The 15004-nt window shown below is 35.1% G+C and overlaps 1 protein-coding gene and 1 long non-coding RNA gene across 3 annotated transcripts in view; one reads left to right on the forward strand and one right to left on the reverse strand.

Moving 5' to 3' along the window:
* Positions 1-515: 515 nt before the first annotated feature.
* LOC137082651 (uncharacterized) lies at positions 516-14835 on the reverse strand. Of its 2 annotated transcripts, none has more exons than XR_010906384.1 (3): positions 14696-14835; positions 13412-13502; positions 516-599 (listed from the first exon to the last, which is right to left on the reverse strand). It is a non-coding gene; the product is annotated as an uncharacterized lncRNA (long non-coding RNA). The 2 variants fall into 2 exon arrangements; XR_010906383.1 differs by lacking the exon at positions 14696-14835 and adding an exon at positions 13686-13822.
* Positions 13418-15004, forward strand: part of LOC137082646 (doublesex- and mab-3-related transcription factor A2-like) — a 2414-nt gene continuing 827 nt past the window's right edge. The window contains exons 1-2 of the mRNA XM_067447969.1: positions 13418-14069; positions 14683-15004. The exon at positions 14683-15004 is cut by the window's right edge and continues 827 nt beyond it. Of these exons, the coding sequence (XP_067304070.1) occupies positions 13748-14069; positions 14683-15004 (644 nt within the window). The 5' untranslated portion in view covers positions 13418-13747. The remainder of the gene's footprint in view (positions 14070-14682) is intronic.

Raw genomic sequence — 15004 nt, forward strand, 5'->3', positions numbered from 1 at the left:
GAGTATAATGTGTTAAGAGCTCGCTTAAGTACTGGAGCTAAACCATTTAGTGCTTTGAGGAATAAGCAAGTATCTTATCTTAAATTATCTATCTATCTATCTATCTATCTATCTATCTATCTATCTATCTATCTATCTATCTATCTATCTATCTATCTATCTATCTATCTATCTATCTATCTATCTATCTATCTATCTATCTATCTATCTATCTATCTATCTATCATGGACTAGCTGGAGTTTGTTTATTAAGCGAGCAGGGCAACCACCCAGTAGAGCATTACAATAATGTTTAGAGCAGCGGTCCTAACACTGAGCCTTCCGGTACTCCATACTGAACTTGGGCTCGCTGTCACATCTCTTAATTTACTATGTGTGTGTGTGTGTGCGTGTATGATTTCTCTCTCTCTCTCTCTCTCTCTCACACACACACACACACACACACACACACACACACACACACACACACACACACACACACACACACACACACACACACACACACACAGACACACTTCTCTTCTGGTGGTCTGGAGCGCAGATATGATCCATCAGGGACCCTCAGGCGTCTCTCGCCTCAGTGACAGCTCACAATCAGCCTGAGAATGGAAGAGTGAAGCCTGTCGTTGACTGAGTGAACTAAAGCTCAACACAACGTTTGAGACAACTTCAGAACAACACGAAACTCTTTAGGACGTGTGTGAGGACTGAACACACACATCTCTCACACACACGCACGCACTTTTACATTTTCAAAAAAAAAAAATGTGTATGTTTATGAATCCATTTACATTGTGGGGACATTTGGGTCATGTACTATAAACAAGTACACACACACACACACACACACACACACACACACACACACACACACACACACACACACACACATATACACACACACACACACACACACACACACGCACACACAGACTCTGTTGCTCATGCGTGTAGAGGTGTTCTGATAAGATCCGCAGATGGAGATCCTGTGGATGAAATGATAACACCCCCCCCCCCTCTCTCTCACTCTCACACACACTCACACACTCACACACAACAAATGAATGCAAATTCCAGGAAAACTGTGAAAGTGCCTCGCCTGGCAATTGGCTCAGAGTGGAGATTATTCCTGCGATTGACAGAGATGAAAGATAATAAACAGGAGAGTGATATGAGTATGAATCTGAGATACAGATGCTGTAATGATTACAGAAGTCCAGATCAAAGCTGTAAATTACATTTTATTCAACACGTGCAATATTAAGCATCTTCATCGAGCAAAAGCAGATTCATTTTTTAATATAATCCCAATCTTAAATAAAATTCTGATTATATTTTCTTTGTTGAACTCCAGCTGATAATGTAAGAGGAAGTGTTCACTGCAGAGACCAGAGAGATGCACTATTATTATTATAGATGCATTATTATAATGGATAGATGCACTATTATTATTATAGATGCATTATTATGATGGATAGATGCACTATTATTATAGATGCATTATTATGATGGATAGATGCACTATTATGATGATAGATGTACTTTTATGATAGATGCACTATTATGATGATAGATGCACTTTTATGATAGATGCACTATTATGATGATAGATGCACTTTTATGATGATAGATGCACTTTTATGATGATAGATGCACTTTTATGATAGATGCACTTTTATGATAGATGCACTTTTATGATAGATGCACTTTTATGATGATAGATGCACTTTTATGATGGATAGATGCACTTTTATGATGATAGATGCACTATTATGATGATAGATGCACTATTATGATGATAGATGCACTTTTATGATAGATGCACTATTATTATGATAGATGCATTATTATGATGGATAGATGCACTTTTATGATGATAGATGCACTATTATGATGATAGATGCACTTTTATGATGGATAGATGCACTATTATGATGGATAGATGCACTTTTATGATGGATAGATGCACTCATATGATGATAGATGCACTATTATGATGGATAGATGCACTTTTATGATGATAGATGCACTATTATGATGATAGATGCACTTTTATGATGGATAGATGCACTATTAAGATGATAGATGCACTAATATGATGATAGATGCACTTTTATGATAGATGCACTATTATGATGGATAGATGCACTATTATGATGGATAGATGCACTATTATGATGGATAGATGCACTTTTATGATAGATGCACTATTATGATGGATAGATGCACTATTATGATGGATAGATGCACTTTTATGATGGATAGATGCACTATTAAGATGATAGATGCACTATTATGATGGACAGCTGCACTTTTATGATGATAAATGCACTTTTATGATGATAGATGCACTATTATGATGATAGATGCACTTTTATGATGATATATGCACTTTTATGATGATAGATGCACTTTTATGATGGATAGATGCACTTTTATGATGATAGATGCACTTTTATGATGATAGATGCACTTTTATGATGGACAGCTGCACTTTTATGATGGATTGATGCACTTTTATGATGATAGATGCACTTTTATGATGACAGGTGCACTTTTATGATGGATAGATGCACTTTTATGATGGACAGATGCACTTTTATGATGACAGATGCATTTTTATGATGACAGATGCACTTTAATGATGACAGATGCACTTTAATGATGGATAGATGCACTTTAATGATGGATAGATGCACTTTTATGATGGATAGATGCACTTTTATGATGGATAGATGCACTTTTATGATGGAGAGATGCACTTTTATGATGACAGATGCACTTTTATGATGATAGATGCACTTTAATGATGGATAGATGCACTTTAATGATGGATAGATGCACTTTTATGATGGATAGATGCACTTTTATGATGGATAGATGCACTATTATGATGATAGATGCACTTTTATGATGATAGATGCACTTTTATGATGATAGATGCACTTTTATGATGGATAGATGCACTTTTATGATGGACAGATGCACTTTTATGATGATAGATGCACTTTTATGATGGATACATGCACTTTTATGATGATAGATGCACTTTTATGATGATAGATGCACTATTATGATGATAGATGCACTTTTATGATGATAGATGCACTTTTATGATAGATGCACTTTTATGATGATAGATGCACTTTTATGATGGATAGATGCACTTTTATGATGATAGATGAACTATTATGATGATAGATGCACTATTATGATGATAGATGCACTTTTATGATAGATGCACTATTATTATGATAGATGCATTATTATGATGGATAGATGCACTTTTATGATGATAGATGCACTATTATGATGATAGATGCACTTTTATGATGGATAGATGCACTATTATGATGGATAGATGCACTTTTATGATGGATAGATGCACTCATATGATGATAGATGCACTATTATGATGGATATATGCACTTTTATGATGATAGATGCACTATTATGATGATAGATGCACTTTTATGATGGATAGATGCACTATTAAGATGATAGATGCACTAATATGATGATAGATGCACTTTTATGATAGATGCACTATTATGATGGATAGATGCACTATTATGATGGATAGATGCACTTTTATGATAGATGCACTATTATGATGGATAGATGCACTATTATGATGGATAGATGCACTTTTATGATGGATAGATGCACTATTAAGATGATAGATGCACTATTATGATGATAGATGCACTTTTATGATAGATGCACTATTATGATGATATATGCGCTTATGATGATAGATGCACTTTTATGATGATAGATGCACTATTATGATGGACAGCTGCACTTTTATGATGATAAATGCACTTTTATGATGATAGATGCACTATTATGATGATAGATGCACTTTTATGATGATAGATGCACTTTTATGATGATAGATTCACTTTTATGATGGATAGATGCACTTTTATGATGATAGATGCACTTTTATGATGATAGATGCACTTTTATGATGGACAGATGCACTTTTATGAGGTGCACTTTTATGATGGACAGATGCACTTTTATGATGGACAGATGCACTTTTATGATGACAGATGCACTTTAATGATGACAGATGCACTTTAATGATGGATAGATGCACTTTAATGATGGATAGATGCACTTTTATGATGGATAGATGCACTTTTATGATGGATAGATGCACTTTTATGATGGATAGATGCACTTTTATGATGGACAGATGCACTTTTATGATGACAGATGCACTTTTATGATGATAGATGCACTTTAATGATGGATAGATGCACTTTAATGATGGATAGATGCACTTTTATGATGGATAGATGCACTATTATGATGATAGATGCACTTTTATGATGATAGATGCACTTTTATGATGATAGATGCACTTTTATGATGGATAGATGCACTTTTATGATGGACAGATGCACTTTTATGATGGACAGATGCACTATTATGATGATAGATGCACTATTATGATGATAGATGCACTTTTATGATGATAGATGCACTTTTATGATGACAGATGCACTTTTATGATGATAGATGCACTTTTATGATGATAGATGCACTTTTATGATGGACAGATGCACTTGTATGATGACAGATGCACTTTTATGATGATAGATGCACTTTAATGATGGATAGATGCACTTTAATGATGGATAGATGCACTTTTATGATGGATAGATGCACTATTATGATGATAGATGCACTTTTATGATGATAGGTGCACTATTATGATGATAGATGCACTTTTATGATGATAGGTGCACTATTATGATGATAGGTGCACTATTATGATGATAGATGCACTTTTATGATGGATAGATGCACTATTATGATGATAGATGCACTATTATGATGATAGATGCACTTTTATGATGGATAGATGCACTTTTATGATGATAGATGCACTTTTATGATGATAGATGCACTTTTATGATGATAGATGCACTATTATGATGATAGATGCACTTTTATGATGGATAGATGCACTTTTATGATGATAGATGCACTATTATGATGATAGATGCACTTTTATGATGATAGGTGCACTATTATGATGATAGATGCACTTTTATGATGGATAGATGCACTTTTATGATGATAGGTGCACTATTATGATGATAGATGCACTTTTATGATGATAGATGCACTTTTATGATGATAGATGCACTTTTATGATGGACAGCTGCACTTTTATGATGGATTGATGCACTTTTATGATGATAGATGCACTTTTATGATGACAGGTGCACTTTTATGATAAATAGATGCACTTTTATGATGGACAGATGCACTTTTATGATGACAGATGCATTTTTATGATGACAGATGCACTTTAATGATGACAGATGCACTTTAATGATGGATGGATGCACTTTAATGATGGATAGATGCACTTTTATGATGGATAGATGCACTTTTATGATGGATAGATGCACTTTTATGATGGATAGATGCACTTTTATGATGGACAGATGCACTTTTATGATGACAGATGCACTTTTATGATGATAGATGCACTTTAATGATGGATAGATGCACTTTAATGATGGATAGATGCACTTTTATGATGGATAGATGCACTTTTATGATGGATAGATGCACTATTATGATGATAGATGCACTTTTATGATGATAGATGCACTTTTATGATGATAGATGCACTTTTATGATGGATAGATGCACTTTTATGATGGACAGATGCACTTTTATGATGGACAGATGCACTATTATGATGATAGATGCACTATTATGATGATAGATGCACTTTTATGATGATAGATGCACTTTTATGATGACAGATGCACTTTTATGATGATAGATGCACTTTTATGATGATAGATGCACTTTTATGATGGACAGATGCACTTGTATGATGACAGATGCACTTTTATGATGATAGATGCACTTTAATGATGGATAGATGCACTTTAATGATGGATATATGCACTTTTATGATGGATAGATGCACTATTATGATGATAGATGCACTTTTATGATGATAGGTGCACTATTATGATGATAGATAAACTTTTATGATGATAGGTGCACTATTATGATGATAGATGCACTATTATGATGATAGATGCACTTTTATGATGGATAGATGCACTATTATGATGATAGATGCACTATTATGATGATAGATGCACTTTTATGATGGATAGATGCACTTTTATGATGATAGATCCACTTTTATGATGATAGATGCACTATTATGATGATAGATGCACTTTTATGATGGATAGATGCACTTTTATGATGATAGATGCACTATTATGATGATAGATGCACTTTTATGATGATAGGTGCACTATTATGATGATAGATGCACTTTTATGATGGATAGATGCACTTTTATGATGATAGATGCACTATTATGATGATAGATGCACTATTTTGATGATAGATGCACTTTTATGATGGATAGATGCACTTTTATGATGGATTGATGCACTTTTATGATGATAGATGCACTTTTATGATGGATTGATGCACTTTTATGATGATAGATGCACTTTTATGATGGATTGATGCACTTTTATGATGATAGATGCACTTTTATGATGATAAATGCACTATTATGATGATAGATGCACTTTTATGATGATAGATGCACTTTTATGATGATAGATGCACTTTTATGATGGACAGCTGCACTTTTATGATGGATTGATGCACTTTTATGATGATAGATGCACTTTTATGATGATAGATGCACTATTATGATGATAGATGCACTTTTATGATGGATAGATGCACTTTTATGATGATAGATGCACTTTTATGATGATAGATGCACTATTATGATGATAGATGCACTTTTATGATGATAGATGCACTATTATGACGGATAGATGCACTTTTATGATGATATATGCACTATTATGACGGATAGATGCACTATTATGATGATAGATGCACTTTTATGATGATAGATGCACTTTTATGATGATAGATGCACTATTATGATGATAGATGCACTATTATGATGATAGATGCACTTTTATGATGGATAGATGCACTTTTATGATGATAGATGCACTTTTATGATGATAGATGCACTATTATGATGGACAGCTGCACTTTTATGATGATAGATGCACTTTTATGATGATAGATGCACTTTTATGATGGATAGATGCACTTTTATGATGATAGATGCACTTTTATGATGATAGATGCACTATTATGATGGACAGCTGCACTTTTATGATGGACAGATGCACTTTTATGATGGACAGCTGCACTTTTATAATGGACAGCTGCACTTTTATGATGGATTGATGCACTTTTATGATGATAGATGCACTTTTATGATGGATAGATGCACTATCATGATGATAGATGCACTTTTATGATGATAGATGCACTATTATGATGATAGATGCACTTTTATGATGATAGATGCACTTTTATGATGATAAATGCACTATTATGATGGATAGATGCACTTTTATGATGGATAGATGCACTATTATGATGATAGATGCACTATTATGATGGATAGATGCACTTTTATGATGATAGATGCACTATTATGATGATAGATGCACTTTTATGATGATAGATGCACTTTTATGATGATAGATGCACTATTATGACGGATAGATGCACTTTTATGATGATAGATGCACTATTATGATGATAGATGCACCATTATGATGATAGATGCACTTTTATGATGATAGATGCACTATTATGATGATAGATGCACCATTATGATGATAGATGCACTTTTATGATGATAGATGCACTATTATGACGGATAGATGCACTTTTATGATGGATAGATGCACTTTTATGATGGATAGATGCACTTTTATGATAATAGATGCACTATTATGATGGACAGCTGCACTTTTATGATGGACAGATGCACTTTTATGATGGACAGCTGCACTTTCATGATGGATTGATGCACTTTTATGATGATAGATAAACTTTTATGATGGATGGATAGATGCACTATTATGATGATAGATGCACTATTATGATGATAGATGCACTTTTATGATGATAGATGCACTATTATGACGGATAGATGCACTTTTATGATGGATAGATGCACTTTTATGATGATAGATACACTATTATGATGGACAGCTGCACTTTTATGATGGATTGATGCACTTTTATGATGGACAGCTGCACTTTTATGATGGACAGCTGCACTTTTATGATGATAGATGCACTATTATGATGATAGATGCACTTTTATGATGATAGATGCACTATTATGACAGATAGATGCACTTTTATGATGATAGATGCACTATTATGATGATAGATGCACTATTATGATGATAGATTCACTTTTATGATGATAGATTCACTTTTATGATGATAGATGCACTATTATGATGATAGATGCACTTTTATGATGATAGATGCACTTTTATGAGGAATAGATGCACTTTTATGATGATAGATGCACTATTATGATGATAGATGCACTATTATGATGATAGATGCACTTTTATGAGGAATAGATGCACTTTTATGATAGATGCACTATTATGATGATAGATGCACTATTATGATGATAGATGCACTTTTATGATAGATGCACTATTATGATGATATATGCGCTTATGATGATAGATGCACTTTTATGATGATAGATGCACTATTATGATGGACAGCTGCACTTTTATGATGATAAATGCACTTTTATGATGATAGATGCACTATTATGATGATAGATGCACTTTTATGATGATAGATGCACTTTTATGATGATAGATGCACTTTTATGATGGATAGATGCACTTTTATGATGATAGATGCACTTTTATGATGATAGATGCACTTTTATGATGGACAGATGCACTTTTATGAGGTGCACTTTTATGATGGACAGATGCACTTTTATGATGGACAGATGCACTTTTATGATGACAGATGCACTTTAATGATGACAGATGCACTTTAATGATGGATAGATGCACTTTAATGATGGATAGATGCACTTTTATGATGGATAGATGCACTTTTATGATGGATAGATGCACTTTTATGATGGATAGATGCACTTTTATGATGGACAGATGCACTTTTATGATGACAGATGCACTTTTATGATGATAGATGCACTTTAATGATGGATAGATGCACTTTAATGATGGATAGATGCACTTTTATGATGGATAGATGCACTATTATGATGATAGATGCACTTTTATGATGATAGATGCACTTTTATGATGATAGATGCACTTTTATGATGGATAGATGCACTTTTATGATGGACAGATGCACTTTTATGATGGACAGATGCACTATTATGATGATAGATGCACTATTATGATGATAGATGCACTTTTATGATGATAGATGCACTTTTATGATGACAGATGCACTTTTATGATGATAGATGCACTTTTATGATGATAGATGCACTTTTATGATGGACAGATGCACTTGTATGATGACAGATGCACTTTTATGATGATAGATGCACTTTAATGATGGATAGATGCACTTTAATGATGGATAGATGCACTTTTATGATGGATAGATGCACTATTATGATGATAGATGCACTTTTATGATGATAGGTGCACTATTATGATGATAGATGCACTTTTATGATGATAGGTGCACTATTATGATGATAGGTGCACTATTATGATGATAGATGCACTTTTATGATGGATAGATGCACTATTATGATGATAGATGCACTATTATGATGATAGATGCACTTTTATGATGGATAGATGCACTTTTATGATGATAGATGCACTTTTATGATGATAGATGCACTTTTATGATGATAGATGCACTATTATGATGATAGATGCACTTTTATGATGGATAGATGCACTTTTATGATGATAGATGCACTATTATGATGATAGATGCACTTTTATGATGATAGGTGCACTATTATGATGATAGATGCACTTTTATGATGGATAGATGCACTTTTATGATGATAGGTGCACTATTATGATGATAGATGCACTTTTATGATGATAGATGCACTTTTATGATGATAGATGCACTTTTATGATGGACAGCTGCACTTTTATGATGGATTGATGCACTTTTATGATGATAGATGCACTTTTATGATGACAGGTGCACTTTTATGATAAATAGATGCACTTTTATGATGGACAGATGCACTTTTATGATGACAGATGCATTTTTATGATGACAGATGCACTTTAATGATGACAGATGCACTTTAATGATGGATGGATGCACTTTAATGATGGATAGATGCACTTTTATGATGGATAGATGCACTTTTATGATGGATAGATGCACTTTTATGATGGATAGATGCACTTTTATGATGGACAGATGCACTTTTATGATGACAGATGCACTTTTATGATGATAGATGCACTTTAATGATGGATAGATGCACTTTAATGATGGATAGATGCACTTTTATGATGGATAGATGCACTTTTATGATGGATAGATGCACTATTATGATGATAGATGCACTTTTATGATGATAGATGCACTTTTATGATGATAGATGCACTTTTATGATGGATAGATGCACTTTTATGATGGACAGATGCACTTTTATGATGGACAGATGCACTATTATGATGATAGATGCACTATTATGATGATAGATGCACTTTTATGATGATAGATGCACTTTTATGATGACAGATGCACTTTTATGATGATAGATGCACTTTTATAATGATAGATGCACTTTTATGATGGACAGATGCACTTGTATGATGACAGATGCACTTTTATGATGATAGATGCACTTTAATGATGGATAGATGCACTTTAATGATGGATATATGCACTTTTATGATGGATAGATGCACTATTATGATGATAGATGCACTTTTATGATGATAGGTGCACTATTATGATGATAGATAAACTTTTATGATGATAGGTGCACTATTATGATGATAGATGCACTATTATGATGATAGATGCACTTTTATGATGGATAGATGCACTATTATGATGATAGATGCACTATTATGATGATAGATGCACTTTTATGATGGATAGATGCACTTTTATGATGATAGATCCACTTTTATGATGATAGATGCACTATTATGATGATAGATGCACTTTTATGATGGATAGATGCACTTTTATGATGATAGATGCACTATTATGATGATAGATGCACTTTTATGATGATAGGTGCACTATTATGATGATAGATGCACTTTTATGATGGATAGATGCACTTTTATGATGATAGATGCACTATTATGATGATAGATGCACTATTTTGATGATAGATGCACTTTTATGATGGATAGATGCACTTTTATGATGGATTGATGCACTTTTATGATGATAGATGCACTTTTATGATGGATTGATGCACTTTTATGATGATAGATGCACTTTTATGATGGATTGATGCACTTTTATGATGATAGATGCACTTTTATGATGATAAATGCACTATTATGATGATAGATGCACTTTTATGATGATAGATGCACTTTTATGATGATAGATGCACTTTTATGATGGACAGCTGCACTTTTATGATGGATTGATGCACTTTTATGATGATAGATGCACTTTTATGATGATAGATGCACTATTATGATGATAGATGCACTTTTATGATGGATAGATGCACTTTTATGATGATAGATGCACTTTTATGATGATAGATGCACTATTATGATGATAGATGCACTTTTATGATGATAGATGCACTATTATGACGGATAGATGCACTTTTATGATGATATATGCACTATTATGACGGATAGATGCACTATTATGATGATAGATGCACTTTTATGATGATAGATGCACTTTTATGATGATAGATGCACTATTATGATGATAGATGCACTTTTATGATGGATAGATGCACTTTTATGATGATAGATGCACTTTTATGATGATAGATGCACTATTATGATGGACAGCTGCACTTTTATGATGATAGATGCACTTTTATGATGATAGATGCACTTTTATGATGGATAGATGCACTTTTATGATGATAGATGCACTTTTATGATGATAGATGCACTATTATGATGGACAGCTGCACTTTTATGATGGACAGATGCACTTTTATGATGGACAGCTGCACTTTTATAATGGACAGCTGCACTTTTATGATGGATTGATGCACTTTTATGATGATAGATGCACTTTTATGATGGATAGATGCACTATCATGATGATAGATGCACTTTTATGATGATAGATGCACTATTATGATGATAGATGCACTTTTATGATGATAGATGCACTTTTATGATGATAAATGCACTATTATGATGGATAGATGCACTTTTATGATGGATAGATGCACTATTATGATGATAGATGCACTATTATGATGGATAGATGCACTTTTATGATGATAGATGCACTATTATGATGATAGATGCACTTTTATGATGATAGATGCACTTTTATGATGATAGATGCACTATTATGACGGATAGATGCACTTTTATGATGATAGATGCACTATTATGATGATAGATGCACCATTATGATGATAGATGCACTTTTATGATGATAGATGCACTATTATGATGATAGATGCACCATTATGATGATAGATGCACTTTTATGATGATAGATGCACTATTATGACGGATAGATGCACTTTTATGATGGATAGATGCACTTTTATGATGGATAGATGCACTTTTATGATAATAGATGCACTATTATGATGGACAGCTGCACTTTTATGATGGACAGATGCACTTTTATGATGGACAGCTGCACTTTCATGATGGATTGATGCACTTTTATGATGATAGATAAACTTTTATGATGGATGGATAGATGCACTATTATGATGATAGATGCACTATTATGATGATAGATGCACTTTTATGATGATAGATGCACTATTATGACGGATAGATGCACTTTTATGATGGATAGATGCACTTTTATGATGATAGATACACTATTATGATGGACAGCTGCACTTTTATGATGGATTGATGCACTTTTATGATGGACAGCTGCACTTTTATGATGGACAGCTGCACTTTTATGATGATAGATGCACTATTATGATGATAGATGCACTTTTATGATGATAGATGCACTATTATGACAGATAGATGCACTTTTATGATGATAGATGCACTATTATGATGATAGATGCACTATTATGATGATAGATTCACTTTTATGATGATAGATTCACTTTTATGATGATAGATGCACTATTATGATGATAGATGCACTTTTATGATGATAGATGCACTTTTATGAGGAATAGATGCACTTTTATGATGATAGATGCACTATTATGATGATAGATGCACTATTATGATGATAGATGCACTTTTATGAGGAATAGATGCACTTTTATGATGGATGGGTCACTGTGCTCGTTTTGGAAGAGCTATTATATTATTAATATAACTCAGACTGTGTCCGTATTAAAGCAGAATGTCATACACACCTCAGATGAGTGGAGGGAGAGTAACTCATGGGCTCATCTTCAGTGCGGGTGAGCTTCTCTTTAGTGTGCCTCAGCAGATGAGCAGCAGGAGCTCAGGGACAGAAGGACAAACATTAGAGATTTGTTTGATCACATCATTACTATTTGTGTTACTGAAGTGTTTTCAGCACTGCCACTTTACGCTAGCCTGTAGACAGAACAAACAACTAACAGAAGTGTGTGTGTGTGTGTGTGTGTGAGGGGCGTGCGGGGTGTCGTGTTTCTCCTTTGTCACCTGCAGCATTAAATCTTTGGCTCATTCAGCACCAGCACACATACACACACGCGCGCGCAGTGATGGAGCCCCGCAGCGGCCACTTCTCGCTCCTCACGCCGCCTCCGACGCTCTTCCTCCGTCATGATGACCGGAGCTTCCCGCGGAGCCCGAAGTGCGCGCGCTGTCGGAATCACGGCGTCGTGTCGGCTCTGAAGGGACACAAGCGTTTCTGCCGGTGGCGCGACTGCGCGTGCGTCAAATGCGCGCTGATCGCGGAGAGGCAGCGCGTCATGGCGGCGCAGGTGGCATTGCGGAGGCAACAGGCGCAGGAGGAGCTGCAGATGATCATCCAGCCCGCGGCGGGAGCGAGCGAGGCCGGCGCGAGCGACGCCTTCAGACCCGGTACGAGCTCGCGCAATGCAGGACACGCGCATTATTACTGGGAATAGGTCACTGATGTAACGACTTGCAGATCTAATCAATGCCAATATAAGGAATATAAATAGGCCTACTGTATATAATGATTTATTGATGGAGTTTTTAACACCTGTGGTGGTGTTCCCAGGCTTATAGATCTCATTAGGCGATATTATCTCCGAATATTAAAACTTGTTTGCTGGTATTAAGAGCTTCTAATAGCATCTGATTAATGATAAGCTTCGTTTTATTTGAGTGAAAAATGCATTTATGAATAATGTTCGCAATAGTGATGAGGTTTATCTGTGGAAAATTTAATTCAAAGTATAATTTTGGACTTTTCAATTGAATATCAATTAACACTTAATTACAGTAATAATGTAGTACTTTCTCAGTTTTCCGTAAAAAGTTTATATTATGCTTTGGTTTGTAATGAAGTAAAAGTTTCCCAGCGATAAACACCGATAAAGTCAATATACTCGAGTAGAGCGTAAAAGAAAATCCTTTGTTTTAAATATAATATACAGAACATGTGCCGTGTTGGTCCCACTCGTGTGCTTTAATCGAGCCTTGTGTGTGTGTGTGTGTGTGTGTGTAGAGAAGAGCCTGACCCAGAGCAGTGTGTTCAGCGGCCCGTTCTCCTCAGCACCGACTGACCCAGCACCGGACCGGCTGCCCGAGCCCCTGGCGACACCTCCACCGGAGCCCGACGCGTTTGGCCCGAGCCCCGGGGCCGTCCTGATGAAGATCTTCCCGCAGCTGCAGCGGGCCGATCGGGACTCGGCTCTCAGGGCCAGCTCGGGGGACGTGGTGAAGGCCATCGAGCTGCTGCTCGGTCCCCCGGGGGGTCAGCGGTCAGAGGGGGATCTTCCCGGTTACCGGACACCGATGGGCTCCGGATCGGCCTTCTCTCCGCTCTA

This window comes from Pseudorasbora parva, chromosome 1, assembly GCF_024679245.1.
Source record: "Pseudorasbora parva isolate DD20220531a chromosome 1, ASM2467924v1, whole genome shotgun sequence".
Classification (NCBI taxonomy): domain Eukaryota; kingdom Metazoa; phylum Chordata; class Actinopteri; order Cypriniformes; family Gobionidae; genus Pseudorasbora; species Pseudorasbora parva.